At 35.3% G+C, this 27,229-nt stretch overlaps 3 protein-coding genes across 16 annotated transcripts in view; all 3 read left to right on the top strand.

Annotated features, from left to right (window-relative positions):
* Nucleotides 1–1,570: 1,570 nt before the first annotated feature.
* ldlrad2 (low density lipoprotein receptor class A domain containing 2) lies at nt 1,571–12,089 on the top strand. Its single transcript, XM_084101170.1, has 5 exons — nt 1,571–1,987; nt 5,084–5,584; nt 6,242–6,388; nt 6,473–6,613; nt 10,603–12,089. Exons 1-5 carry the CDS (start codon nt 1,900–1,902, stop codon nt 10,869–10,871), a joined length of 1,146 nt encoding a protein of 381 aa, XP_083957296.1. The 5' UTR covers nt 1,571–1,899; the 3' UTR covers nt 10,872–12,089.
* A 1,329-nt stretch (nt 12,090–13,418) lies between these two features.
* LOC311074224 (uncharacterized protein) lies at nt 13,419–23,390 on the top strand. Of its 11 annotated transcripts, none has more exons than XM_084100650.1 (21): nt 13,421–13,615; nt 13,696–13,762; nt 14,551–14,853; nt 14,941–15,015; nt 15,638–15,712; nt 17,705–17,782; nt 18,183–18,257; nt 18,660–18,734; nt 19,137–19,211; nt 19,403–19,438; nt 19,556–19,603; nt 19,682–19,732; nt 19,815–19,862; nt 20,423–20,452; nt 20,600–20,686; nt 20,788–20,806; nt 20,910–20,941; nt 21,042–21,073; nt 21,157–21,223; nt 21,930–21,961; nt 22,036–23,390. In XM_084100650.1, exons 2-21 carry the CDS (start codon nt 13,708–13,710, stop codon nt 22,126–22,128), a joined length of 1,386 nt encoding a protein of 461 aa, XP_083956776.1. In that variant the 5' UTR covers nt 13,421–13,615; nt 13,696–13,707; the 3' UTR covers nt 22,129–23,390. The 11 variants fall into 11 exon arrangements, with proteins under 11 accessions (XP_083956782.1, XP_083956784.1, XP_083956778.1 ...); XM_084100653.1 differs by having other exon boundaries at nt 13,422–13,615; nt 21,933–21,961; XM_084100656.1 differs by lacking the exon at nt 17,705–17,782 and having other exon boundaries at nt 13,419–13,615.
* A 1,239-nt stretch (nt 23,391–24,629) lies between these two features.
* Nucleotides 24,630–27,229, top strand: part of LOC311074680 (uncharacterized protein) — a 55,163-nt gene continuing 52,563 nt past the window's right edge. For all 4 annotated transcript variants that reach the window (XR_014604341.1, XM_084101465.1, XM_084101464.1 and 1 more), the window contains exons 1-6: nt 24,630–25,107; nt 25,813–25,938; nt 26,076–26,372; nt 26,479–26,532; nt 26,614–26,652; nt 26,758–26,814. Coding sequence is in view for 3 of the 4 variants with exons in the window: in XM_084101465.1 (XP_083957591.1) it covers nt 25,008–25,107; nt 25,813–25,938; nt 26,076–26,372; nt 26,479–26,532; nt 26,614–26,652; nt 26,758–26,814 (673 nt within the window). In the remaining variant the exon portion in view is untranslated. The remainder of the gene's footprint in view (nt 25,108–25,812; nt 25,939–26,075; nt 26,373–26,478; nt 26,533–26,613; nt 26,653–26,757; nt 26,815–27,229) is intronic.

The following is a 27,229-nucleotide window of genomic DNA, read 5'->3' as shown; positions in this document are numbered from 1 at the left end:
ACCAAACAGGTTTATGTGAATGTCCTTTCTATAATGATTGTTGTGAAAAGATAATAGATGTCATTTTTAACAAATCAAATTGTTTTGCAGAAACTGGGCAAAAAAAAAAAAATATGGGCTATACATAGGCCTATAAGGTTTTTTTTTTTTTTTTGTATGTGTGTGTTTTTGCTTTGTCTTGTGGGAATTGTGCCTGTATAGATTCCCAGGGTAGATCATGAGACACATTCACACCATAGACTGTAAAAAAAAATTCACACACTCAAAGGGGGAAAAAAGTCCAATGAAACCTTTAACAAGAAGCTCTATTCCACTCTGTTAAAGGCCCAAAAGGTTTAAGAGCTTTTTACTGACTTCACCTTAAAACTTTTAACGAAGACATGCCATGTAGTAGTTTCTGACTGTCACAAGAAAGTCATGAATGTAGTATAGAGAGAAGGTATTTATGCCAAATTGTGTGTAGATGCCTGGATGTTGTGTGTGTGTGTGTGTGTGTGTATTGGTGTGTGCTTGCTTGGTAAACCCTACATTATGGGGACAAAATGTCTGCTCAAAGATGGCAATATCCAAAATCCTTGTCCCTGTGTGGACATTTTTTGGAAAACAGCTTATAAATCATAAATTACGTGCTATTTTTTGAAAATGTAAAGTTGCAGAAAGTTTTCTGTGATGGGTAGGTTTAGTGTAAGGGGATAGAATATACAGTTTGTACAGTATAAAAATCATTTTGTCTATGAAAAAATCCCCATTAAACATGAAGAGTGTGTGTGTGTGTGTGTGTGTGTGTGTGTGTGTGTGTGTGTGTGTGTGTGTGTGTGTGTGTGTGTGTGTGTAACATTAACATTTACTGTTGAAGAGGAATTTTGGCAGAGTCCTACTGAATCAAGAAACATACGTTTATGAGTATGACCTGAATGTTTCAGGTCCCACTGACTGCAGGTCTGGACTTCATGACACAGTAGTGTTTGTTTGTTGTGTTTTTATTGTGTAATCTAAATTATTTTATTGGGTTTTAGAATGATTTCATAATTTATAAATAAGTAAAGTTTGAATTTATTCCTATTAATCTTAACATTTTCTGAAGGCGTATGCTTAAATGCTTGAAATTGGTTCTGTAGACAAATACAACTCATCTCTAGGCTATGCATAATTTTTATTTTATTTTATTTTTTTATACAAAACTATGAATGTGTTGAACCAAATTGTAAAGGGCAAGCAGCAACAAAAGTCTTGTATACATGTGAACTTGGGATGCTTTTTTTTATAAAAAAAATTGCTTTCATGTTGCTTTCATTGAGAGTTGACAACTTTGAAAAAGCCTACATATTACTTTAGTTGTGTTTTAATGTCAATTGTGAACTATAGTAATGCAGAGTGCATATTTTGACTAGTAGGCTATACTTTAGTAGTATAAAAGTACTCCTGTATTTATAAAACTCCAACAGTTCCCTTTTAGTGCTCTACAAACACTTTGCAACTGTGTGCATGTCCAAATGCCATCAGTGTGACAGATGTTCACCCCTGTCTTCTTCAGCACTAGATGGTGCTTGTGTGGGGGGCAACTTTGAGGGGGTCCTGCACGGCTCCTCCTTTAGATCCGTGACATTGGACCTGTTGTCATGGAAATAGTTCAGACGAATACATTTGACAAAGAGGTTTCAAAGACACAAAAGCAGGGATGATGAACAAGGATTAAGCTCGACGCATCTGAGACGCCGTAGACAAATATTCCCACTTCAAAAGCAAGACACTTCTGGGGGTGTTTCACAGGCTATATGTCGGCTTTATAAATTAGGGGGATGTTTGGTTTTCGCAAGAGTAGACTTTGCGCGATACAAATGCGACAGAACAATTGCGTTTAATATTGGAGGAGCCAGTGTCTTTGCTTGGACACCCGAGATGGCCGCAGTTCGATGCATTCAGCTCCTGTCAGGATGGTTTGTTCTGTTCAGCTTAATGACACACCAGAGTCTCTCCATTGAGACAGGTAGGGTGATGGGTGTTCACTTCTCAAGATTTATCCCGTTATTACCTCGTCTGAAACACTTGTTGCACTTGGGTTTCTTCTCGTATTCTTAATTCATGTGTGTGTGTTGGCAATAGAACTAGCTGGAGTTGCAATTGCTTTCACAGACATTTGGCTTGTCCCATGTAGCCTAATTTGTCTTACCACAACTGTAATCTAATGAAGTTGAATGAAAGTAGATTTAAAATGTCTTTTAATCGTTTACCTCGCTGTTTTATTTTAATTCAGTAAGTATTTGCAGTTCAAACTTTTAAAATTATATATTTAAATAATAATAATTTGTATTTTTGGTTTATTTTTATTAATATAAAAAACAACTAACTAACAATGAGCAATACATTTGTTACAGTATTGATTAGCCTAATCTTTGTTAATATTAGTTCATAAAAATCCAGCTGTTCATGTTAGTTCACAGTGCATTAACAAATGTTAACATACAACAGTTAAAATTAATTAGTTGAAATTAACATTAGCCTAACTAAGATTAATAAATTCTGTAGAAGTGGTACCGTATTGTTTTATCTTTTTTTTTTAAAGTTTACTCATCTATGTTATTCCAAAATCCTTTACTGTATTATACCTAAGAAAAAAAGGGAAGAAAAATATAAAAATAGCCTATACTATATATTCAATATAAAATACTATATATTATATTGCCATAATTTTTTACCTCAAAATTGGCTTACAAATAACCTTTCTCCTTTCATTAGTTGTGTCTGTTTCACAATATCACATATTTGTAAAAATCTTAGAACAATCATTTACTACCACAATGTTTTGTAATTGCAAACACACACACACACACACACACACACACACACACACACACACACACACACACACACACACACACACATATAGATAGTTATACTTTGATATAAAAATAATTTATTGCCTTTCATTATAAGACAATACATCTAGCTAGGGATGATTTATCTGATCTGACACCAAACATTAATATAACACCTCCTCATCTGTTCCTGTGAAAAGCCTGTGGCATCTGTGTCATTACCCACAGAGTTGGCACGCTCTCTGCTGTTTTTCTAGAGTTGGGAATTACAATGGGAACTCGGGTGTGATTAGAGCTCAGAGCGCTTTGGTCTGGCCAATTAAAACATTTATAGGGACCTTACTCTTCTGCTGCTGCTCATTTTTGTGGAAACTCAGTTTAGGATTCATGGTTACGGAATATTTTGAGGTATTGGTCCTTTTCCACCAATTGAAGGTTTCTCTGGACATTCCTGGCAGTGAGACATCACGGATCCACCTGTTGCCCTTGGTAACAAAGCTAATAAACCAAGGAGAGGTTGTAAATCTTCCTATTATTTGGTTCGTACCCCAGATGGGGGGATGCAAAGCCAGTTCATGCTTGTGGTCTTTCTAGATTAGAACTGGATTTGTTCTGTTTTCCTTCCATCCCTGTGTTCTTTATTTCATTCTACACAACATGGGGTTTGGGTTCCTTGCCACTGTCGCCTGCTTGGTTAGGGATTAAAAGGCATTTGATTTAATATTCAGGAACATTATTGATTTGACTGGACATTACATTTTGCATCATTAACACTGAACTGACTGCAGAACCCGATTTCACCAAGTGCAACATGTTCCTGGATCAACATCTTTGTTGATCCTGGAACAACATTCCAATCAACCAATCAGATTTGAGGGACAAGTTTACAGTTTATGTACAGTTTAGGCCTACAACCAGGGTTTGGTGCTTCTACATCAGAGCTATTCACCTATCATTTCCCCTTTAGGGATAACTTAGGGGCAGGGTTAGGTTTAGGGATATAGTTAGGATTAAATTTTCAACCTGGAATGTTGTTCATAACACTGTTGCCTTCTGTAGAGCTGCTTATAGCTAAATTGAATGTGTTTCATAATTGATGAACTTTACACAGTTATTAAACTGAACTGAATAATGACACTATTGTCTTTTTTAGAGCTGCTTTACAGCAGAATCTTAATTTGTCACATATTTGAAGAATTGTGCATCATTGATTCTGTTATTTTCCTGTTTAGTACTGTTAAGCTGCTGAAACATTTGAATTGTATATTAAACCCCATATAGGGTGAATTCAGGTTAATTAGGACACTTTTTGCCATTGAGATGACTGGGAAAAAGTGTCCCAATCACCTAAATTCATCCAAATAAAGCTGACTTGGGTAACAATTAAAGGGTTAGTTCACCCAAAAATGAAAATTCTGTCAGTAATTACTCACCCTCATGTTGTTCCAACCCTGTAAGACCTTCGTTCATCTTCGGAACACAAATTAAGATATTTTTGATTAAATCTGAGAGCTGGATCATTCCTCCATAGGCTTCTAAGACATTATAACTTGCTGGCCCAGAAAATGTATTAAAGACATTGTTAATATAGACCAAGTGACTACAGTGGCTTAAGTTTAAGTTTATAAAGCGACGAGAATACTTTTTGTGCGCAAAAAAACAACAAAAATAACGACTTTATTCCACTATTCATTTCCTTCTCTCTGGGCCTCGAGTTTTTTCACGTAGTGTTTTAGCGCAGCGCATCTGTGTTGTACGTCACACGTAGGCTCACTATTGGCCGACGCTGGTCATGTGTGTGATGCGTGTGACGTACAACACAGACGCGCTGCGCTAAAACACTATGTGAAATAACTCGAGGCCCAGAGAGAAGGAAATGAATAGTGGAATAAAGTTGTTCTTTTTTGGGGGGTTTGCGCACAAAAAGTATTCTCGTCGCTTTATAAACTTAAGATTGAGCCACTGGAGTCACTTGGACTATATTAACGATGTCTTTAATACATTTTCTGGGCCAGCAAGTTATAATGTCTTAGAAGCCTATGGAGGAGTGATCCAGCTCTCAGATTTAATCAAAAATATCTTAATTTGTGTTCCGAAGATGAACGAAGGTCTTACGGGGTTGGAACAACATGAGGGTGAGTAATTACTGACAGAATTTTCATTTTTGGGTGAACTAACCCTTTAACTGAAACAAAATTTGGTTTGGAGCCCCATGCACATCTCAGTTTCTCAAAGAAAATGACCCTGAATGTCAATATTCCCAACAGTGAATGTGGTGGACTTCTGTGGACAGACGATACAGGGGGACGGTATGATCGTAAAGTCCCACCAGGAGTCCCGGAGGTACTACTTTGTCTCCATGGGAACGGACTGCCACCTCACCATGCAGTCCGCCACTCCCCGGGACAAGGTGCAATTCTACTTCCGCTTCTTCCTGGTCTACAGCCTGCTAAGAGTGTCACCGCACAGCCCCCCACCCCTCTTTCCGGAATCACCCAGGGGGTCCTCTTCATCCGGCCCGACGCGGCCTGACATGAGCTTGGAGCCAACCACCAGGGAGGGGCCAGAAGACCCATGCCATGCTGGCTCTTACATCCAGTTCTACGATGGGAGGGATAAGTCCGCACCCCCAATTGGCCCGCCACTCTGTGGGAAGAGCCCTCCTCGACCAGTGTTGTCAACGGGCAGATTTCTAACTCTACGTCTTGTGACGCGAGGAACTCAGCCAAGGGTGGACTTTGTTGGAGACTTCACTTCATTCAGGCTGGGTTAGAATGTGTTTACATCCACTTCTCAGTAGTGATGGGAGAAACAAAGCTTTTCAAAATTTTTAATCATTTGAACCAATTGATTCGCTGTTCCAGAGGGCTTAAAACGCAACACACTGGTAACGCCTGCTGGTCAGAACAGTGCATAAAAACACCTTTTACAAACCAATTGCAAATATTTTATTGAATGTGTAATCAATTAAATGCAGTTAACAAATCTTACCATTGATTAAATATTAAATGTCTGTATGATATGTTATTTTATTACATTGTAGGGCTTATTTTGTTTGATTTTATGGAGAGCTTGGTTAATCAGCTCAGAAAGAATTATACAAATGTGTCATTTCCACATTTATAAAACTGATCCGAGATCAGGTAAATCCATATAGACTCACATATAGATTTTACAGAGATCTGCCCGTAGCAGTGAACAACAATTGAAATTATGAAACGTTTTGAAACAGTTATGACGTAACAAAGCCTTGTTTACTGAAATCAGGTGACTTTGCTAGATATATATTCACTCTGAATCACTGGTTCGAAACAAAAGGTTTTAAAGCTTCACGAAGCAGAGTTTCGAAACGACCATCACTACTTAGTCGGTTTAACTTTTTTCTTGAAGTCTATATAAACTGCTCATATTGTTTGTCTCTCCAGGTTTTAACCAATCAGAGTGCAGTGGGCAGCCTTACTTCAACTGTCAGAACGGGAAGTGTATTCCCATGAGTCTGGTTTGTGCAGATGATAAAGGCATTGACAACTGTGGCGATGGCAGTGACTTAATCGATTATCCTGATTGCAATGGTCAGTAAAGAGTTTATTTTAAGAAGGCTGTTCCATTTGAGATTTGTTCTTGATAGGTTTTGTTCTTGTTTTTGTGTGTTTCAGGTCCTCTATCTACACCCAAGCCCCCGCAGCACCATGTTACCCAACCAGCACAGATGCTGAACGTCTTGCCTACTCTGACAGTGTCCACTTTAAAGAACTGTGCCACTCCAAACGCAATTCCTGGTCTGGATTCTGTGACTGGTAAGTTCTTCGTTAGTTCTGAAAAGCAATAAAAAAACATGCAATCAAACAGAACCAGAACAAAAATTCTCTCACAATAATGCCAACCAAGGATCTTTTCCATCAAGCTCAAAAAGTGCCAAAAAGCACCATAAAACTAATCCATACACGACTATATTGGTTCTTCGTAAGTCCTCTGAATTCATATGATAGCTTTGTGTGATCAAAAGAAAATTTAAGTTATAATTTAAGTTATAATTAGCTGAAATTGGTCCTCAAATCTCACATGCATTTGATTAAAATGTGCCGCATAAAGATGCATCACCCCAGATTTAACATAAAAATATTAAAACATCAAGGGCCCTATCTTGCACCCAGCGCAATTGACTTTGTACACTGACGCATGTATCATTCCTATTTTGCACCCGCGCAAAGCGCGCTTTTCCCTCCACAGAAGCACGTCGCTAAACTAGGGAATGAACTTGCGCTCCCTGGGCGGTTCAGCGCAAAAAAGGAGGCGTGTTCCGGCGCAAACGTTCCTTCATGCTATTTTGCAGGTTTAGAAAACAATTGCGCCACTAACCAGGAAAAAATAGTTTAAAGTCAGTGGCGCGTTGCGCATGTTATTCATATGCTATTTTAAGGGCGCATGCTTGGCCATAATCAATGTAGCGTGTGCACAACGCGCATACACTTTGATTCTCTCATCTACACAGAAGCAGCAGTTTTCATTTTTGCAAATCATACATTATTATGATAGATAGATAGATAGATAGATAGATAGATAGATAGATATAAAGATAGATAGATATAAAGATAGATAGATAGATAGACAATTTATTATAAAAGCATACATCTAGCTTACACATTTACCCAAATTATCATACTCCTTTTTAACCGAAGTTAATTTGGGTGGGTTTCTCCATCCCCAACGTCCCTGACGAGAGCGTTGCTCTCCTTGGCTGTGAACCGCTCCTGGCGCGCGTCTGGCAAATCCGCCGTTATAATAGGAATCCGCTTTAGAACAAAGCGCGTCTGCTCTTAAAGGGAATGTGAGATGACGCTCTGATTGGTTTATTTCACGTTACGCCCAAACCACACCTATGAATAATGAAGCTACTTCAGACCAACCCATTTTAGATTTGCGCCTGGCGCAAGAGTCATTTATCCCGCTGGGAAAATAGCAACAGCGCCAAGACCCGCCCACAAAGTTACTTGCGCTTTGAGCTTTGACACTTGCGTTTCAGATCGTTAAAATAGGGCCCCAAATCTGCTGAGACATGTCTATATTTGAAAGGAGGATTTTCAGCAAATAACACATTAAATGTCTTTTTTTCCCTACATGTAGAAGTGCACTCTAGCAAAACACTGGCAAACATCTTCTGTTGTGTTAGAAAGAAAGAAATTTATAGAATTTTGCAATGGCATTATGCATAAATGTGCATAAATGACAGCATTTTCATTTCTGAATGATCTATTCCTTTAAGATAAGTCAGTTGTTTCTTGTCCGTCTTGTAGAATTGCTTAAAATTAAACTCTACAAAATTGTTTTACTGGCTTCCCAGAATGCTGTATGGTTAATTGTAGAAGGCCAAACTAACAAAACCAAACTGTCTGTTTAAGGTGCAGCAATGTTCAATAAATCAGGTTTACATGGTTGTAGGTTTAATGTACAATATCCACCATCCTGTTTTTAGCGCATTTTTAGACCTTAAAAATGAGTTTAGTAAGATAGATGAAGTTGTAGTCAAATATAATGACTACTCCTCAGAACTGTGGCTCTTTTTGAGTGTCCATAAATTTAGTTTTATTGCTATGGTGAACTCTGAAAGGCTAAGGACACAAAGCTAATTGAGGAGCACATAAATGTTCATTGCAAACAGTGAGCTGTAAATCAACTGCTCGTTGTAACTTTTCAAGAGCACTAGTCTGCTTAGTAGCCACTACTCACATTTGTGCATTTGAACAAATAGATATCATTTACCTCCACATCCAATCCACAGGTGTTCAAATGATGACACACTACTTGAGGGACATATTTCACCAAGAAAGCTTTAGTTAACCAAAAGAAAGTAGCATTATAAGGACTATAAAATCTTATTTTACTGTACAAAATGATGTAATGAACATAGTCACCAAATTAAACAATAAGCCAATAAAATAATTAAAACTAGTTTTCAATTCAATTGAAATAAAACTGAAATAAAATATAAAGAGATGAAAAACTTACATGAAAACGTACATGAAAATTAGAAATGTTGCCTTGCCAACTAACTGAAATAAGATGAAATACTAACATTAACAAAACTAAAATTAAAATGAAAAATATATAAATATGAATTATATATAATAAGTACTGTAATAGTATATAACTAATAAAATAACTGTTTAGAGTGTTGATACGCAAGTAAAATGATACACAAATATTTAATAAATAATTAAATTAGTTAATTTTGGGTTTAAATATTTCAGTTAACTCAGTATAATTCTTTAACTGTAGGCTTGGTCTGACTGGATAAGGCATAACATGCAGATACGTATATTACGATGATATAGATGTTCGTGTTAAAATGCTCACTGCTCACAACTTTGTTCTTTTCTCATTTAATGCTAGTGTGTTCTTATAAGCTTTTCCTGAAAGTCTTGTAGTTGAACAGATTTTGTGTCATTTTAGCAGGCTATTAATTTGTTGGGTAACAAACCCTAGCTCAGGCTGCTTAGCTAGCTGCTAGTCACTGAAGTTGCTAGTCTCTAGTCACTAAAGTTGGCACTGAAGTCAATGAAGTTGGCTTTTGGATAAGTAATAATTAGACAAGTACAATCGTTATAATACCAGTTGTTATTAAACATAAAAAATGCATAAGTGGCTCATTAAAAAAACAGCACCTTGTTCTTCACCCTCCATGCAAGCTGCCTCTGTCGAGCTCAGCGCATCTGCTAGCAACACTGAACATGCTGCCTCCTAATCGGCCTCATTGAATTGAATCAGCTTAATGCTGAGTACGTGTGTGACCAAATTCTGTCTGACCTTTTAGTTTCACAAAAATAGCTTTTATTTCAACTCACTAGGTCTCCTGACCCCCTGTAGCCTAATATGTTATGTTTCCTTTTATCTAGGCCCACTGTTTACATTTACATTTATTCATTTAGCAGACACTTTTATCCAAAGCCACTTACAACAAGAGAATAACATTCAAATACTATTCTCATACTGTTCAAATGAGCATATCAAACTTTTTACCTGGGGCCGTATTCACAAAGAATCTTATAAGACGCTAAAAGTAGCTCCTAACTGGCGAATTTAAGAGAAACTCCTAAAAATAATGGGCGTGTCACTCATAACTTTAGACTCCTAATGTGTTTTACTAAGAGTAATTCACGAAGCATTTTAGCCCTAAAAGTAGCACCTACGTCTGGGACAGCTTAGAAGAAGAATTTACCTCTTGTCTATACAAACGTGACTTCAGATTCGTTTAAAAAACTCTCATGTCCTTCTCGGTAGCCTACTTGTGAAGCACGTCTTCTCACAAGCAAACACCTGTCACTCATTATCAGGCAATCACTGTGATCTGATATATATGAATCTGTCAATAATAATAATAATAATATCATCATCATATTATTAATGTTGACCTGGTTTACCTAACTTTTATGTGATAGCCATAGGGGTCCTGTGCCTATCTCTGGGTTCCTGGCTTAGAAAAAGATCTGCACTAAAACAGATTGTGTGTAGTATAGCTTAATTTTGCGCCGATTTGTCAATTGTTTATGTTGCCCCTCAAACAAGCCAAATGCCCCCCCAAACATGACATCCTGGTACCCCTCTGGTATAATACACACCATATCATGGTTTATTGCTTTATTTTAAAAGTTATTGTCTGTTTAATAATTGATGCCATAGATGGCAGTTTCAAGAATATGTGGTGAGTGCGAGTGTTTGTACTGAATTCGTTTAAATCTCACAAGGAATTATAGTTGCTAGTCCAATAATGAAATCCTTTCTTCTCCAGATTCCCAGGCTTCCATGTCTCTGCTGGCACTGTATGTGGTTCTGGGTGTGACGGCAGGAGGGGTTCTCATGTGCTGGTGCTGTTGGGCTCCCGGCTGGTTCCTGTGGCGAGTGAGTGTGTTTCGATTCTTGCCCTGCTGCAACCCCTGCTGCGCGTCCTGCCAGCTCTGTGGGCGGAGCTGCTCGCAAAACAAGGACCACCGATTGGCTAAGGTTACACCGGAAGGAGCCGCAACACCCGTGTCTTCTACCACCACGGTGGCTGTGTAAATACACTCATCTGATGTAGCCTAGCTCCATAAAAGACTCTGCTTTTTCATTTTTTACTGTTTTTTTTTTTAATGAAGAATTGCCGGGTGCTGGATTTTTTTGTCCCACTGATATTTTTTGTTTTCAAAAAATTATAGAAGATACTTCATACTGGATCTGTGAAAAACAACATGAGATTAAATTTCTAGTTAGTGGTCGGTTTCGCAAAGTGAAAAAGAAAAGAATTCCACTCTATATTACTTCAGTGGGATACAGCTAACACTAGGACAGTCCAGCTTCAAATGACTGGAAAAAATATATATTATTAAAACTTTCCAATAAAATTCACATTAATCTAGCAGAGAGCATTATTATAGCTATTTTTTTCACTTAGTTATTGGTTATTGGTGTGAGTGAAAGTGAGATATTGATCACTCTCCTCTCCTGCAGATGAAATTAATGTGAATAAGTTACTTTTTTTGGACCAATCTGTTTCCTGAACATGTGCAGTAGTGACTATTGGTTCACATATGAAGACTGTAGATTCAAGGTTATGCCAAAAAAGCTTAATACCTTTTTCTGAACTGTTTTTTTTAGACCAAATCTTGCATTTTCACTGACACAAAAGGTGTTTGCGAATATGATGTGCAAGATAGCTGCTGTAAAGTACATAAAAAAACCTTTTTAGTTTACAAAAGTAAAATGTGACTAGTAAATATTATTGGAGGAACTACAAAGTGCCATTTTTTTTTTAACAATCTGATGCACAAATGATTTAATCCCAAGGAAAATATAATCTCAATTCCCCCCAAAAAAACAATATAATCATTCCCAATCTTTTTTAAAAAATGTGTTTTGAGAGAGTTATGCATTTGTCCACTGCTATAGAAGATAGTAGGACATGTATCATATCTTATGTCCGCCATTTTTAAATTGTGTTGATATGAATATAAAATACAATGACATATGGAATTATGAGAAAGAGTCAAAGGTCATCATCCATGGTGGTGTGAATATTGATCACCCTGAATTTTTATACATTTAAAATTTTATTGCCAAATTAAAAACAAACATTTTATAAATTAGAAGCTATTACTTCATGCATATTCAATTGCCATGTTCTGATATTCTAAATATTATGTTGTCTGCTTGTTAAGTCTCGAAAGGCTGATGGAGAGTTTAGATGCCATTAAAACTGTAAATAGACCATTTCAATCATTAAAAACTATTTTAATGCGACCAAGTGTTTCAGATTCTCCTTGTGACTGTTTACAAAAGAGAGGGAAAGTTTGGCAAGCGCTTCCATTTCAAACTGCGTCTGTTACTTTTGTCACTCCTAGCAACCTTTCAGAGCAGATCCTCTTTGCTCAAAGAAGAATTTCCCTTTCTCTGTATGACCGATTTATATAATCACCAAAGCGCCTGTTCAAACAGGCCCTAGATGTTTAATATCTGACATTAAGGTGACCTCCACTTTTTTCTCTGAACCCAGGCAGTAGATTCTTTTCAGGCCTTGAAGGCCACAGCGATGGGTGTGGGTTGTTGTTACACTGACCCCATTAAAGACCGTCTGCAAACGCTTTAAATTAACGGCCCTGCATTGTTCCTGTGGTATCTCTCTGACACAAGCAGGTGCAAACGTCATCGGTGACCCACTCGCACAACACGCCTAAATTGTTTAGTCTTGTTTGGTCAACGTGTCATTAAAATGAATGATGGGATGTGTAAATATCAGCTAAAACAGAATGCTAAATCTGCTAAACAATGCTGTTGGCCAATATTTGCTGGGTTTCATTGATGAAATGTTTTGAAAGGGACAAAAGCATCCCTTGCTGACATCACGGTAGACATTTTGAGCTGTGTAGATCATGTCTGCACAGGTTTTACATAGGGGAGTCTGGAAGCGATTAAGATTGACAGTGATTCTTATTCAGCACCAATGTTGGGATAACAACTAACATGCATTACATAATCAGATTACTTTTGATGTGACGAGGAAAGTAACACAATGCTTTATAAATGTACACATTCATATTTGAGTTTCCATAAAAAGTAACCAAGTAACATAATTAGTTACTTTTTTAGGGAGTAACCACTGATCTATATAATGTCCTTCTATATAGATCAGTGGGAGTAACACAATATTGTAACATTACAATGCTCACTAAAGTCTCCCTGAGTGTGATTTTTCTTATGTGCAACAACAACAACAAAAAAGTGTTTCTGAAATATAAAAATAATTTTGGAATGTCCAGTATTTATCTCAGGCTGATTTTATTTGATAAATCCATTTTTCCCCCCAGCATTTCATATTATCAGACTTTGAATGCAAAACTAGCTTGAAATATGATATAAGTTAATTTAGACCTACTGTAGGCCTGATGATTCAAAATTCTTCTAGACATAAAAAATTGCTGTTCAGACATTGTCAAAGATAACATTAAATCTAAAAGCAGGATTCATAATCTAACTTTAAGTACCATTGTACTTCTCGTTTACCACTTCTATAGAACAACAGTGATAACGAACACTTATGAAGTGAAAGTGACCCTGTAGACTTCCTATTTTAATAGGATTGAATCATCACCCATGTGAATTACCTGTTTCTGCAGTTTGATTCTTACTTTTCTTACGTCTGTGATCCTTTTGTCAGTTTTGATGTCATTCTGAGACTGATGCATGGTAATTGGTTAAATATAATTTTATAAAGCACCGAATTCTTTTACAGACATGTCAGGTTGAACAGTCATTTCACCCATTTTGAGGTAAGTATCATTTCCTACTTCCCTCTCAGACACTTTAAGTAGCGTCTATTGTTCACTTCTAATCGAAGGTTTGTTCACAGTGTCATAGTGAAATGGCCCTGTTCATCTTAATAACTTTTCAACTTTTACTGCTGGTTAAATCACAGGGTAAGTGATCTCTCATGCTTTACAATGATATTAACCCAGCTAACAAAAATATGATCACGTTTGCTAATGTTCCCGTTAAGTTACGAAAATGTTTTTTACATGTTCTTTAAATATTCAAAATGTTCAGTATTTTTAAATGTTATCATTTTGCAAATATTAGGAGAATGTTACTTTTGAATGTTCTTTGTTCTTTCTGAAACAAATAACATAGCATAACATAGCAACATTTAAAAAACGTTAGACGAATGTCTAAATATGTTCCCTGTACGCTATGAATGATTTCCGTTTATTTCCCACCTTGCACAATTTTTATTATGAAGTATTTACCTTTTTTAACTCTACACTTGACTTCATTCTTATATAAACCTTAACTTGTCTTAATCATATTCAAGAGTCAAAAAGCCTTACATTTTTGAGTTCATTGAAATTTTACATTTGAGTTAATTCAATGAAAGAGATTAGTTTGACAAATAGAAACTCAAAATATTAAGTTATCTGAACCACATTAATTATCTAAGTTGATTTGACAAATGATAAAAAGTTGTGACAAGAAATCATGAAAATAATCTTTTTTATAGTGTAGTTTAATAAAAACTGGCTTGTCCAGTTATAAGTAGTATATTGGACATGTATATTAAATAGATTAAATTAACACATGCACAGACAATTTATGTTTTTTTTTAAATTAATTAATTAAATTTAAAATTAATTTAAAGAAGTTTGAATTAATAATTAATTGTGATATTTTATTGCAAAAGTGAATTTACGTATCTCATCTTTTTTTATAGGTTTGCCGCAGGCCACCCTGACAATATTTCCTACATTTGCCATCTATGGAGAAAAGGTGCAGATGATCTGTGGAGGTCATGAGAATCAGCATGTATCTGAATGCATGTTCTATCCTGCAGGGCAGGAGAACTATAAAAAACCAAGTGAATTGTGTAACATCACCCTTACCAGCACCGAAATGATCATGTGGTCACAAGATCCAGATGGTTCACATGTCAACATATCCTGCTACTATACTGTGTATGGCTTAGGAGAAAACGCAACCTCACCTCATTCCGACAAAGTCTCAGTAAAGGTCAGAGGTAAGCTGTTTAATCACAGACTATTTTTAATAGAAAGATAGATAATGTGGTTTATTCTTTTCCAAGTAGATGTTTTTGTATCTCAAGGTTTGGATGCCTTGTCATCTTTGCCAGCGATCACAGAGGACAGCCCAACATTGATCTCCAATGGAACCTCTGAAGGTGGAATTTTTCCAGCTTTTCTGATTTAACTTGTAATAATTCATATTCATGTCCCATAAGAAAACACTAAAGAGCATTTCAGTTGCTTTACTCCAGTTAAAAACCCCATTACAACATTTTGATTCCTGTGTTGACATATTTCCAACTGAAACAGGAAGTTGGGTGGGGCATAGAGGAAGTTGTCACCTCCCCTTTTTTTAAACAGCCAATAGGCTTTAGTTGAATTTTTTATTATGAAGTATATCATTTTTTGAAGTCTACACTTGACTTTTACATTTTTATATAAACCTTTACTTATCTTAATCATATTCAAGAGTCAATACACTAACAATATATATAACAATATATATTTTTACAAAGTAAGTTACCTGGTTGCCTTAAATTTGTTGGTTTTTTAATCTCAGGTTTGGATGCCATGTCATCTTTGTCACCGATCACAGAGTTTTTATATAGTTAACTATATAAAACTATAGTATAACTATAGTATATAGTTTTTATATAAACCTTTACTTGTCTTAATCATATTCAAAAGTCAATACACTAACAATATATATAACAATATATATTTTTACAAAGTAAGTTACCTGGTTGCCTTAAATTTGTTGGTTTTTAATCTCATAAGGTTTGGCTGCCATGTCATCTTTGTCTCCGATCACAGAGGACAGCCCAACATTGGTCTCCAATGGAATCTCTGAAGGTGGAATTTTTAATTGTCGTGAACCTTGTATTTGCACTGTACAAAAATGTGTATACACCCTTGACAGTCAAGTTGGAAGAGAAAGACTGTAAAATTGAATGTATATATCTGTTAACAGATAATTATGTGACCTTTTAGGAGTATAATGGCATATAGACTTATTGTTCCCTGTAAGAATACATACAGTGAGGAAAATAAGTATTTGAACACCCTGCTATTTTGCAAGTTCTCCCACTTAGAAATCATGGAGGGGTCTGAAATTGTCATCGTAGGTGCATGTCCACTGTGAGAGATAATCTAAAAAAAAAAATCCAGAAATCACAATGTATGATTTTTTAACTATTTATTTGTATGATACAGCTGCAAATAAGTATTTGAACACCTGAGAAAATCAATGTTAATATTTGGTACAGTAGCCTTTGTTTGCAATTACAGAGGTCAAACGTTTCCTGTAGTTTTTCACCAGGTTTGCACACACTGCAGGAGGGATTTTGGCCCACTCCTCCACACAGATCTTCTCTAGATCAGTCAGGTTTCTGGGCTGTCGCTGAGAAACACGGAGTTTGAGCTCCCTCCAAAGATTCTCTATTGGGTTTAGGTCTGGAGACTGGCTAGGCCACGCCAGAACCTTGATATGCTTCTTACAGAGCCACTCCTTGGTTATCCTGGCTGTGTGCTTCGGGTCATTGTCATGTTGGAAGACCCAGCCTCGACCCATCTTCAATGCTCTAACTGAGGGAAGGAGGTTGTTCCCCAAAATCTCGCAATACATGGCCCCGGTCATCCTCTCCTTAATACAGTGCAGTCGCCCTGTCCCATGTGCAGAAAAACACCCCCAAAGCATGATGCTACCACCCCCATGCTTCACAGTAGGGATGGTGTTCTTGGGATGGTACTCATCATTCTTCTTCCTCCAAACACGTTTAGTGGAATTATGACCAAAAAGTTCTATTTTGGTCTCATCTGACCACATGACTTTCTCCCATGACTCCTCTGGATCATCCAAATGGTCATTGGCAAACTTAAGACGGGCCTTGACATGTGCTGGTTTAAGCAGGGGAACCTTCCGTGCCATGCATGATTTCAAACCATGACGTCTTAGTGTATTACCAACAGTAACCTTGGAAACAGTGGTCCCAGCTCTTTTCAGGTCATTGACCAGCTCCTCCCGTGTAGTTCTGGGCTGATTTCTCACCTTTCTTAGGATCATTGAGACCCCACGAGGTGAGATCTTGCATGGAGCCCCAGTCCGAGGGAGATTGACAGTCATGTTTAGCTTCTTCCATTTTCTAATGATTGCTCCAACAGTGGACCTTTTTTCACCAAGCTGCTTGGCAATTTCCCCGTAGCCCTTTCCAGCCTTGTGGAGGTGTACAATTTTGTCTCTAGTGTCTTTGGACAGCTCTTTGGTCTTGGCCATGTTAGTAGTTGGATTCTTACTGATTGTACGGGTTGGACAGGTGTCTTTATGCAGCTAACGACCTCAAACAGGTGCATCTAATTTAGGATAATAAATGGAGTGGAGGTGGACATTTTAAAGGCAGACTAACAGGTCTTTGAGGGTCAGAATTCTAGCTGATAGACAGGTGTTCAAATACTTATTTGCAGCTGCATCATACAAAGAAATAGTTAAAAAATCATATATTGTAATTTCTGGATTTTTTTTTAGATTATGTCTCTCACAGTGGACATGCACCTACAATGACAATTTCAGACCCCTCCATGATTTCCAAGTGGGAGAACTTGCAAAATAGCAGGGTGTTCAAATACTTATTTTCCTCACTGTATATTAATACCGATTTCCGTTCATTTTCCCCCATGCAAAATTTTTTATTATGAAGTATTTATATTTTTGAAGTCTACACTTGACTTTTACATTTTTATATAAACATTTACTTTGTCTTAATCATATTCAAGTCAATACACTAACAATATATATATTTTTACAAAGTAAGTTACCTGGTTGCCTTAAATTTGTTTTAATCTCATAAGGTTTGGCTGCCATGTCATCTTTGTCTCCGATCACAGAGGACAGCCAAACTGTACTGATCTCCAATGGAACCTCTGAAGGTGGAATTTTTTATTGAATTTCCAGCTTTTCTGATTTAACTTGTAATAATTCATATTCATGTCCCATAAGAAAACACTAAAGAGCATTTCAGTTCCTTTACTCCAGTTAAAAACCCCATTACAACATTTTGATTCCTGTGTTGACATATTTCCAACTGAAACAGGAAGTTGGGTGGGGCATAGAGGAAGTTGTCACCGCCCCTTTTTTTTGAAAGTTGAATTTTTTATTATGAAGTATATCATTTTTTGAAGTCTACACTTGACTTTTACATTTTTATATAAACCTTTACTTGTCTTAATCATATTCAAGAGTCAATACACTAACAATATATATAACAATATATATTTTTACAGAGTAAGTTACCTGGTTGCCTTAAATTTGTTGGTTTTTTAATCTCAGGTTTGGCTGCCATGTCATCTTTGTCACCGATCACAGAGGACAGCCCAACATTGGTCTCCAATGGAACCTCTGAAGGTGGAATTTTTAATTGTCGTGAACCTTGTATTTGCACTGTACAAAAACGTGTATACACCCTTGACAGTCAAGTTGGAAGAGAAAGACTGTAAAATTGAATGTATATATCTGTTAACAGATAATTATGTGACCTTTTAGGAGTATAATGGCATATAGACTTATTGTTCCTTGTAAGAATACATATATTAATACTGATTTCCGTTCATTTTCCCCCTTGCACAATTTTTTATTATGAAGTATTTATATTTTTGAAGTCTACACTTGACTTTTACATTTTTATATAAACCTTTACTTGTCTTAATCATATTCAAGAGTCAATACACTAACAATATATATAAGAATATATATTTTTACAAAGTAAGTTACCTGGTTGCCTTAAATTTGTTGTTTTTTTAATCTCAGGTTTGGCTGCCATGTCATCTTTGTCACCGATCACAGAGGACAGCCCAACATTGGTCTCCAATGGAACCTCTGAAGGTGGAATTTTTAATTGTCGTGAACCTTGTATTTGCACTGTACAAAAACGTGTATACACCCTTGACAGTCAAGTTGGAAGAGAAAGACTGTAAAATTGAATGTATATATCTGTTAACAGATAATTATGTGACCTTTTAGGAGTATAATGGCATATAGACTTATTGTTCCTTGTAAGAATACATATATTAATACTGATTTCCGTTCATTTTCCCCCTTGCACAATTTTTTATTATGAAGTATTTATATTTTTGAAGTCTACACTTGACTTTTACATTTTTATATAAACCTTTACTTGTCTTAATCATATTCAAGAGTCAATACACTAACAATATATATAAGAATATATATTTTTACAAAGTAAGTTACCTGGTTGCCTTAAATTTGTTGTTTTTTTAATCTCAGGTTTGGATGCCATGTCATCTTTGTCACCGATCACAGAGGACAGCCCAACATTGATCTCCAATGGAATCTCTGAAGGTGGAATTTTTAATTGAATTTCTAGCTTTTCTGATTTAACTTGTAATAATTCGTATTCATACACCTACAATGGCATATAGACTAATTGCTAAAATAATGTTTTTAAAGGCTTTTTAAAGCCAATGTGTCTTTCTTATTCTAACACTTTCTAAACTGATCATTGCGATTTCATATATAAACATTAATTTCAGCAAATTTGTCGACCGCATCGACAACGGACACAACATGTGAGTTGCCTTGATTGTACAATCCTTACAACCGACATAACTCTTTTCCGTTTTGTAAACATACTCCTTATCGTTTTGTCCATTAATTATGTTTAACTTGTTCTGTGGTTTCAATAGCATTGGCTGTAACATCCAGTACTGAAATCACAACAGACCCTATAACCAGTAAGTGCTTCTTTCTTTATCATAATTATTTATCAAAGATTTTGATTGGTTGGCTTTAAATTTGTTTTGTTATTACAGATATGTCCAGTCTAACTACCCATGACAGCAGTTTAACAGGTCCTGCAGATGGTAAGTCCTCAGGTCTTCTCTTTTAATCTGTAATATTACTGTAACCAAAACACATTTGATTGATTTATTTACAAATCTTCAGCGTCCCTGGAATCGACTACACTTGCTGAAAGTATAGAACCTGCATCAGGTAACCAAACTAACAGAAATGTTCTAAGAACGTTTTGCTAACGTTCTCATTAAGTTATGAAAACATTATTTCCGAATGTTTTCTGTGTGTTTTTTCTTGGTTTTGCGAACATTAAGGAATTCCATTGTATCATTCTTCAAACATTGTTTGAAACAACATTCTGAAACAACTAGTAATATTTAAAAAAGACATTAGACAACCATCCAACTAAAACATTTCATGAAAGAAAAGAATGCTCAATGAATGATGTATAAGTGATGTATTTTTTGTGCTGTATGTATATTAAAGACCAGATCAATTTGAACAGACATTCTATTAACATTACTGGACTAATGTTTGATCACAAGTTATTTGAGAGAACCTTGCCAGAACGTTAGTCAAAGTTCTACAAGAACTTTCCTTGTTAGCTGGGAAATTACTAAATACTAGGGAAAATTACTGGGAAATTGTTAGCAAAAATGTACATTTTGATATGTATAGAGTTGAATATGTTATATAAACGTTGAATACAATACACATATGCTAATGGTCAATTTCTCCTTTATACATTTTGGTTGAAGGCCTGGAAATCAAGACGTACTCAAATAAAAGTAAGTAACTTTACCCAAAGGCTTACATTTTTCCATGAAGAAGCACATTCATTAGAAACACAATGGCAGCATAATTTTTTTTGACACTTAATACAGTAATGCAACAGTGTATTACTTGCTAATCTTTTATATCTTTGTCTGACACAGAAATGTTTTTCTCTATTGCTGTGGTTGCAACTGGTGGAGGAATTGTCCTGACTGGACTCATGGGAATCTGTTTATACGGATGTACACGTAAGTGTAAAAAATGTTTGCCATGTCTTCAATGTGGCTTATAGATATTATGAAAAGGTTAGTCAACTTGACACTTTGATTTGATGTTTCCTTCATCGCAGGAAGACCAAAGGACGAGAGGTAGAGATGTTTCTGAGTTTATTTTGTGCATATGAAATCATTGGTGAAATTATAAGAAAGTAAGGGATAAAGGTGCACAAAATATATTTGTGAAATTTACTAGGATTTGGATTGCAAAAAAAAGTAAAAAGCAGGGTAAGTTTTTACTTTTCCCCTAAAACATAAGCCATAATCAAAATAAAAGTCAAATACAGTTTAATGTCAAGGTTTGCTGAAATCTTCCTCTGTTTTGTAGGAGTTTCTTTACCAATTGCCGGTTCAGACTCAGTAAGTGTTACTATCATTATCAACCATTTATGGCATCATTTTAATATTTGACACTATTTAATAGATCAATCTTTGTTATTTAGTCTGATGAGGAAGATCCCGCATTTTACTCAACCATCAACTGCGTACAATCCACCTCTCAACCACCAGGTAAAGAGTAAAACGAATCACCTCCATATTTTATGTAAATAGCATTATGATTTATTATAGGCTACTTACATAAATCATAGTAAACTGGTTATAGTGATTTGCAAGCCGTTGCTTTAGCTGTCACTGATGTTTTCATATTATTTGCTTAATAAATAAGATCCAACCAGAATCATGAAAAATTGACTATTTCAACTGGATAATATTCATGCTGCTTACTTTATTGTAAAAACCTTCTGATCTGCACTTGTTCTGATATAAATGTGTTCAACATGAATGCTTGTCAAGCTCCCAAATAGTTTTTGCTACAATTGACTAAAATATTAGGTTACATTTTTTTTGATGGTCCACTTTAGACATTCTAGTTCTACTAACTATAAGTAACTTTGCAACCATGTGAACTAACACTCATTAGACTATTAGTAGACTGAAGTAGACTGTTAGTTGAATAAGTTAACATGTACTTGCAAAGTTACGTATGGTCAGTAAAATGTCTGTTGAGGAGCATCAAAATATAAAAGTGTTAGGAGATATTAAGCAGACAGACTCTAATGAGAGTTAGTTGACATGTAGTTAAAGTGGACTATTGAAATAAAGTGCTACCAAATAATAATTTATAAAATAATAATAATAAAAAGGTTGCATCTTACCGTCATTTTAATTATACACTACCATGGTCATGATTTGATATCTGATGTGTCTTGTTAAGCAGGAAACAGTGAAGAATCAAAGCAAACCAAGGTGAGTAAATCAGATGCACATGTAATAACAATAGCAATAATTTTTCCTCATTTTAAGACTCACTTTTCCTCCAGGTTGAACTGAATCATTTGTATGTCAGCATCCTCACTCAACCGTCCGTCGCCAGTGACAGCAATGAAGTTTACAGTCTTCTGACGGCTCTCTGAGAATCCAACTCTGCCCACTATTTTAATCCAGTCCAGAATTGATCTTCATTTTAAACAGGATTTAATACTCCATAACAAATGCATTTTAAACTTCTGCTTTCTAAACAATAAAACCTCTTAGCCTTTCAAAACTGTCATAGGTCACAAACTGAAAACACAGCATGAATATCGTCACCTTCCTAAAATAATTGCCTAAGTCATTTTTTGACAAAAATTATTTTTTTGCATAAGTCATCTCCTCATGATGCTGGCCACCTCTGGTAAAATCCCCACATCCTCAGTTGAACAGATCATGCATTTCTACCCCTGTAGTATAATGGCCTATGTCAAGAGTGTGACTTAGGCCGTTTTATTTGGCCTAAGTCAAAAGATTTTACAAGCAATTTTAAAAGGCAATTTTACAAGCTTTTCAAGATGGGAGCTGCATCAAGAAGAACGAACCTCTGAAGTTATTTTTAATTTTTTTTGTGTTTTCTGAGAAACCTGAAAAATGACTTAGGCAATTATTTTAGGAAGGTGATGATATTCAATTATTGGTTCCGTTTTTGTGTTTTCTGAGAAACCTGAAAAAATGACTTAGGCAATTATTTTAGGAAGGTGACGAATCCTGTTATGCAAAAATAATTGCATAATTATGATTCTGTGTAATTGTGAATGGCAGTTGTATTGATGAGCACAAAGGTCATTGTTGCATGCCATATACACTCACATTTTGTCCTTTTGTTTGACTCTGTGAATATTTTCACCTAATTTTTACTTTTACTCTTAGAAGAAAATGTTCTATATAGAACTTTTTAGGGCTTCCAAATTTGTTTGAATTCCCTTTTGATTTTGATTCAATTTTATGAATTAAACAACCTGTTAAACATGAAAGTTGTATGCAATCATGTAAGACATATATAGAACCTTTTTGCCATTAATGGTTCTATAAAATTGAGTCATGAACCATTGTTCTATTTTCTGTTCTTCAAAGTAATATCTAAAATATCCACATTTGTTTTGTTCAAATGGTCTCATGATAATTATTTGTCAGATATATTAGTATCTTTTTAATTGCTGAATTATCATGTAAACAAGTTTTCTGTTCATAGGATAAAAAAATATATACACATTTGTACAAAAAGTTGTATTATTGTATTGTTTTCTGTTGGTTAAGTAATTAAGTAATAGCTCATATGTTTCCACCGTTTCCTCAAAAAATATTAATCAGCACAACTGTTTCCAACACTGATAATAATAATAAATGTTTCTTGAGAAGCAAATCAGCATATTAGAATGATTTCTGAAGGATCATTTAACACTGAAGACTGAAAATTCAGCTTTACCATCTCAGGATTTTTTTTTAATTTAACATTGTGCCATGGTGAACATAAGAAATTTCGAAAACATAAAATAATCTTACCGACCACAAACCTTTGAACAATAGTTTTTTTTAAGGTCTCATGAAAACCAAACCTAACAAGGGTAACCTAAAGAAGTACAGACATACAAGCATCTGATCACTGTGATATGAGTCAGATGAGAGCGACCTCTGCTGTCTAACACAGGGATTAACAGATGTAGGCTATGTGACATGATGGAAGTCTTTCAACACAAGTTTACACATTTAGTTATATATGGCCCATTAGCTTATACAATGTGTCTTTTAAAATCTGAAACAATTAAAACATTACAGGTGAAGAAAAAGTCTTAGCTGTTTTGACTGGACACACAATATCAATATGCATAACATATTATCCTTTTTACAATGGTAGTTTTGTTTTTCCAAATTTTAAAGGGATAGTTCACTTTAAAATGAAAATTCTGTCATCATATACTCACCCTCAAGTTGTTTCAAACCTGTATGAATTTCTTTCTTCTGCTGAACACAAAGGAAGATATTTTGAAAAATTAACTGGTTAACAGTTAACTGGTCCCATTGACTTCCATAGTATTTTTTTTCCCCACTATGGAAGTCAATGGGACCAATTAACTGTTTGGTTACTGACATTCTTTGAAATAACTTCCTTTGTGTTTAGCAGAAGAAAGAAATTCATACAGGTTTGAAACAACTTGAGGGTGAGTATATGATGACAGAATTTTCATTTTGAAGTGAACTATCCCTTTAAATGATTGTTTCAATGATGTAAGGCTGGAAGCTTGCGCTGCTATTTTGAACCAATAATCAGAACAAAAGGCAGTTGAAGGATTCTTTAACCTCATATTCTCATATAACCTCATATTCAAGGTAAAGGTCTTTCTAAGAACTGATTGGAAAACGTAGGATTTAACCTTAACATAATGAAATATATAATTTACTTTAGCTTTCAACATCATCAGTGGTAAAAGGAAAGATTCTCATCATGAACATGTAATTATTATGACATGTTACTCAATTAACTCAAGAAACATTTCTTATTATTATCAATGTTGGAAACAGTTGTGCTGATTAATATTTTTTGAGGAAACGGTGGAAACGTATGAGCTATTACTTAAATAATTACTTAATTTTGTGACAAACTCAGAACACATACTTAATTTTGACTAGCAGGGACTTTAAGCAGCAGATAGGCCCTATCTGCTATTTGCATAGACAGTATATAAACGGCTATTTGTAGCTCCATCTCTGCTCAACCCTCTACGCTTTTCTTCAACCACACTGTTCTGTGGCTTTGAAAGATCTCAGCGCTTCAGATAAACACAAACTACTGTGAGAAAATTTAAGAGACTTTAAGATGCATCACATTCTGACTTTCCCTTTAGAATCAGAATTTTTGTTTGTTTGTGTTCTCATTTATTTGGTTTGACTGAAGTACGATCATTATACTGCCTGTGTCATATGTTATAGAGACGTATCGTGCCATTTGGTTTATATCGTTTTTCTTACTTCCTACTTTCCCATGTGCATTGGACATCTTTGTGTCAGTTTATCATTTGACGCTGACATGGTTCTGCTCATCCTCCTCATCTTTACACTCTTGCTGAAGGTTCAACCTCAAAGTAAGTGATCATAAAAAAAGATAAAGTTTTATCTCATATTATTTAACTATGCATATTTTTTGATTTTAGGTATAACCAACATTTACAATAAACTTTGTAAGCTAAAATAACAACTGCAAGAAATGCGACAATTACTGACAAAATATGTAGAGCTGTACTGATGATGGAATGCAATGAGATAGGAGGAAACCAATTATATTTCAGTATATTTCATTTTAAAATGCCTATTCTTGTGTAAGTATATACTGATGTCTAAGTACCGTGTGCTGCGTGTTCCTCAGTTGTTTTTAGTTCTTTGTTCTGTGTTTATGTCGTGAGCAAAAGCAAAAAGTACCGATATAAATTATTGCTTTTATCATCATCATCTTCATCATCACACAGAGCTAGGCCTATGCTATAAAACACTTCACAGTCACTCACAGGTTTATTTTTAGGTGGATGATTCACTTTGCAAGTTGAATAATTAGTTTTCTTAGTTTCATGCATGAATTAGGTGCATGTTGTCAGAAATACCTAGCAAAATGTTTTCATACTTTTTATTAACAGAAACTGGGTGTGTTGATATATTAAAAATAATTACCTATAATTTTGTGATTCCATAAGATTCAAGCTTTCTTGCAAGAGGTGATGGGACCCTTGTGTTCAGCAACAGTAACTTATATTTGATGTATTGTTATCTAAAGGTTTTCTGTGTTTCTCCTACAGGACTCTCTGATCAGGTTTGGCTGACGGCGTCTCCAGCGTCAGTGCAGAAAGGCTCAAACACAGCACTGAGATATGACAGACCGACAGATGCTGATCATTCTCACTATAATACAGTTTTAAATCAGAGTAAGATGTTTAATTTGGTACAGTAATGTGTCACAACTGTTTAGCATCCTCCATGAACGGTGTTGCTGTCTTCTAAGCATTCTCATAATCCCTTGTTTCTTCCACACTAATGTTCTCTGCTATATGTTGTTTTTCAGAAGAGAAGCCCGTCATTACAGTAATCCATGACTATGAAAATGGTGCATTTAGAGTTAACTGTCATATACCAGGATCAGATAATGCTGGTTATGCTTGTTTTATTTACATTGGAGATGAAAATCGGCTAATTCTAAAATCTCAAAAACCACCTGGAGGAACACAGTGTATTACTACACTCCGCGAACATTTTTTATTTAATCATCTAATGTCAGTTAAGAGTAAAGTGATGAGCTGCAGTTATTCTCCACAACCTGCATCATCCAAACATTCATATAGTGACTCATTCAACTTGACAGGTAGGCCTATATAATTTTAATGTAATATGAATCTACACATTTACATTTAATTCAACCATTTTACATTTGTCTTCATTTTTCTTAATGTATGTTTTTGTCTCTATAGTTTTTCTTCCTGTGAAAATTCAGTCACCAAGCACAACAAAAGCATCAACAATATGTAAGTTCATCCGCAATCAATTTATTTTTTATTTTTGTGGTGATTATTTTGATGATTAACCTTGCAAATTGTTTTCTGCAGATTTAATACCAACATTCTCTACAAGTGAAACAACAACAAGTATAGACTAAATGTGACTCTATAGAGTCTATAAATCCATATAAATTGTATTTTTATTTATTTTTTTAACCAACAACTTTGAATAGTAAGTTCTTAATATTTCAGAAAGCCTGGCTACAGAATCCACGACTTGGTACGAGACCACAATAAACCCTACGCCTGGTGAGCTCCTTTATCGTTATTAAAATATCATTTATAAAAATGTACGTAGAATATCTAAGTTTTGCAAAAACAGTGATAGCATTTAAACGGATTATGATAAAACCGTTCTCAAGGTAAAATCTAGCTTTCAGGACACACGTGGAGTTCTGATCTGATCTGATGAGATGCTTTTCTCTGCACCACCTCTGTGTTCATGAGGATCTGAAACACTAAGTTTCTTTCTGTATTACCCTAAAATTTGAGGAACAGTGTGTGGAATCTACTAGATTCAACCACAAGCCTGATTATAAAGACACCATTATAGCATTTAAAAGTAAATATAAAAATCATTGAATTATAATATTTTCTTAAGAATATGTATGTATATATTCGGTTCTATAGAAACTTAAAGTGTTCTGTCAGGCGCTTTATAGAA

This window comes from Abramis brama, assembly GCF_963993115.1.
Source record: "Abramis brama genome assembly, chromosome: 23".
NCBI classification, from domain to species: Eukaryota; Metazoa; Chordata; class Actinopteri; order Cypriniformes; family Leuciscidae; genus Abramis; species Abramis brama.
The sequence above is the reverse complement of the archived record's forward strand: the minus strand, read 5'-3'. Positions and strand labels throughout refer to the sequence as shown.

Bases quoted from the DNA above. Each gene is read 5' to 3' on its own strand.
- ldlrad2 (XM_084101170.1), top strand. From the start codon at position 1,900: ATGGCCGCAGTTCGATGCATTCAGCTCCTGTCAGGATGGTTTGTTCTG. The intron at 1,988-5,083 runs GTAGGGTGATGG...TATTCCCAACAG, and splicing joins GAGTCTCTCCATTGAGACAG to TGAATGTGGTGGACTTCTGT. The intron at 6,614-10,602 runs GTAAGTTCTTCG...TTTCTTCTCCAG, and splicing joins TGGTCTGGATTCTGTGACTG to ATTCCCAGGCTTCCATGTCT.
- LOC311074224 (XM_084100650.1), top strand. From the start codon at position 13,708: ATGGCCCTGTTCATCTTAATAACTTTTCAACTTTTACTGCTGGTTAAA. The intron at 15,016-15,637 runs GTGGAATTTTTC...TAATCTCATAAG, and splicing joins CTCCAATGGAACCTCTGAAG to GTTTGGCTGCCATGTCATCT. The intron at 19,439-19,555 runs GTGAGTTGCCTT...TGGTTTCAATAG, and splicing joins ATCGACAACGGACACAACAT to CATTGGCTGTAACATCCAGT.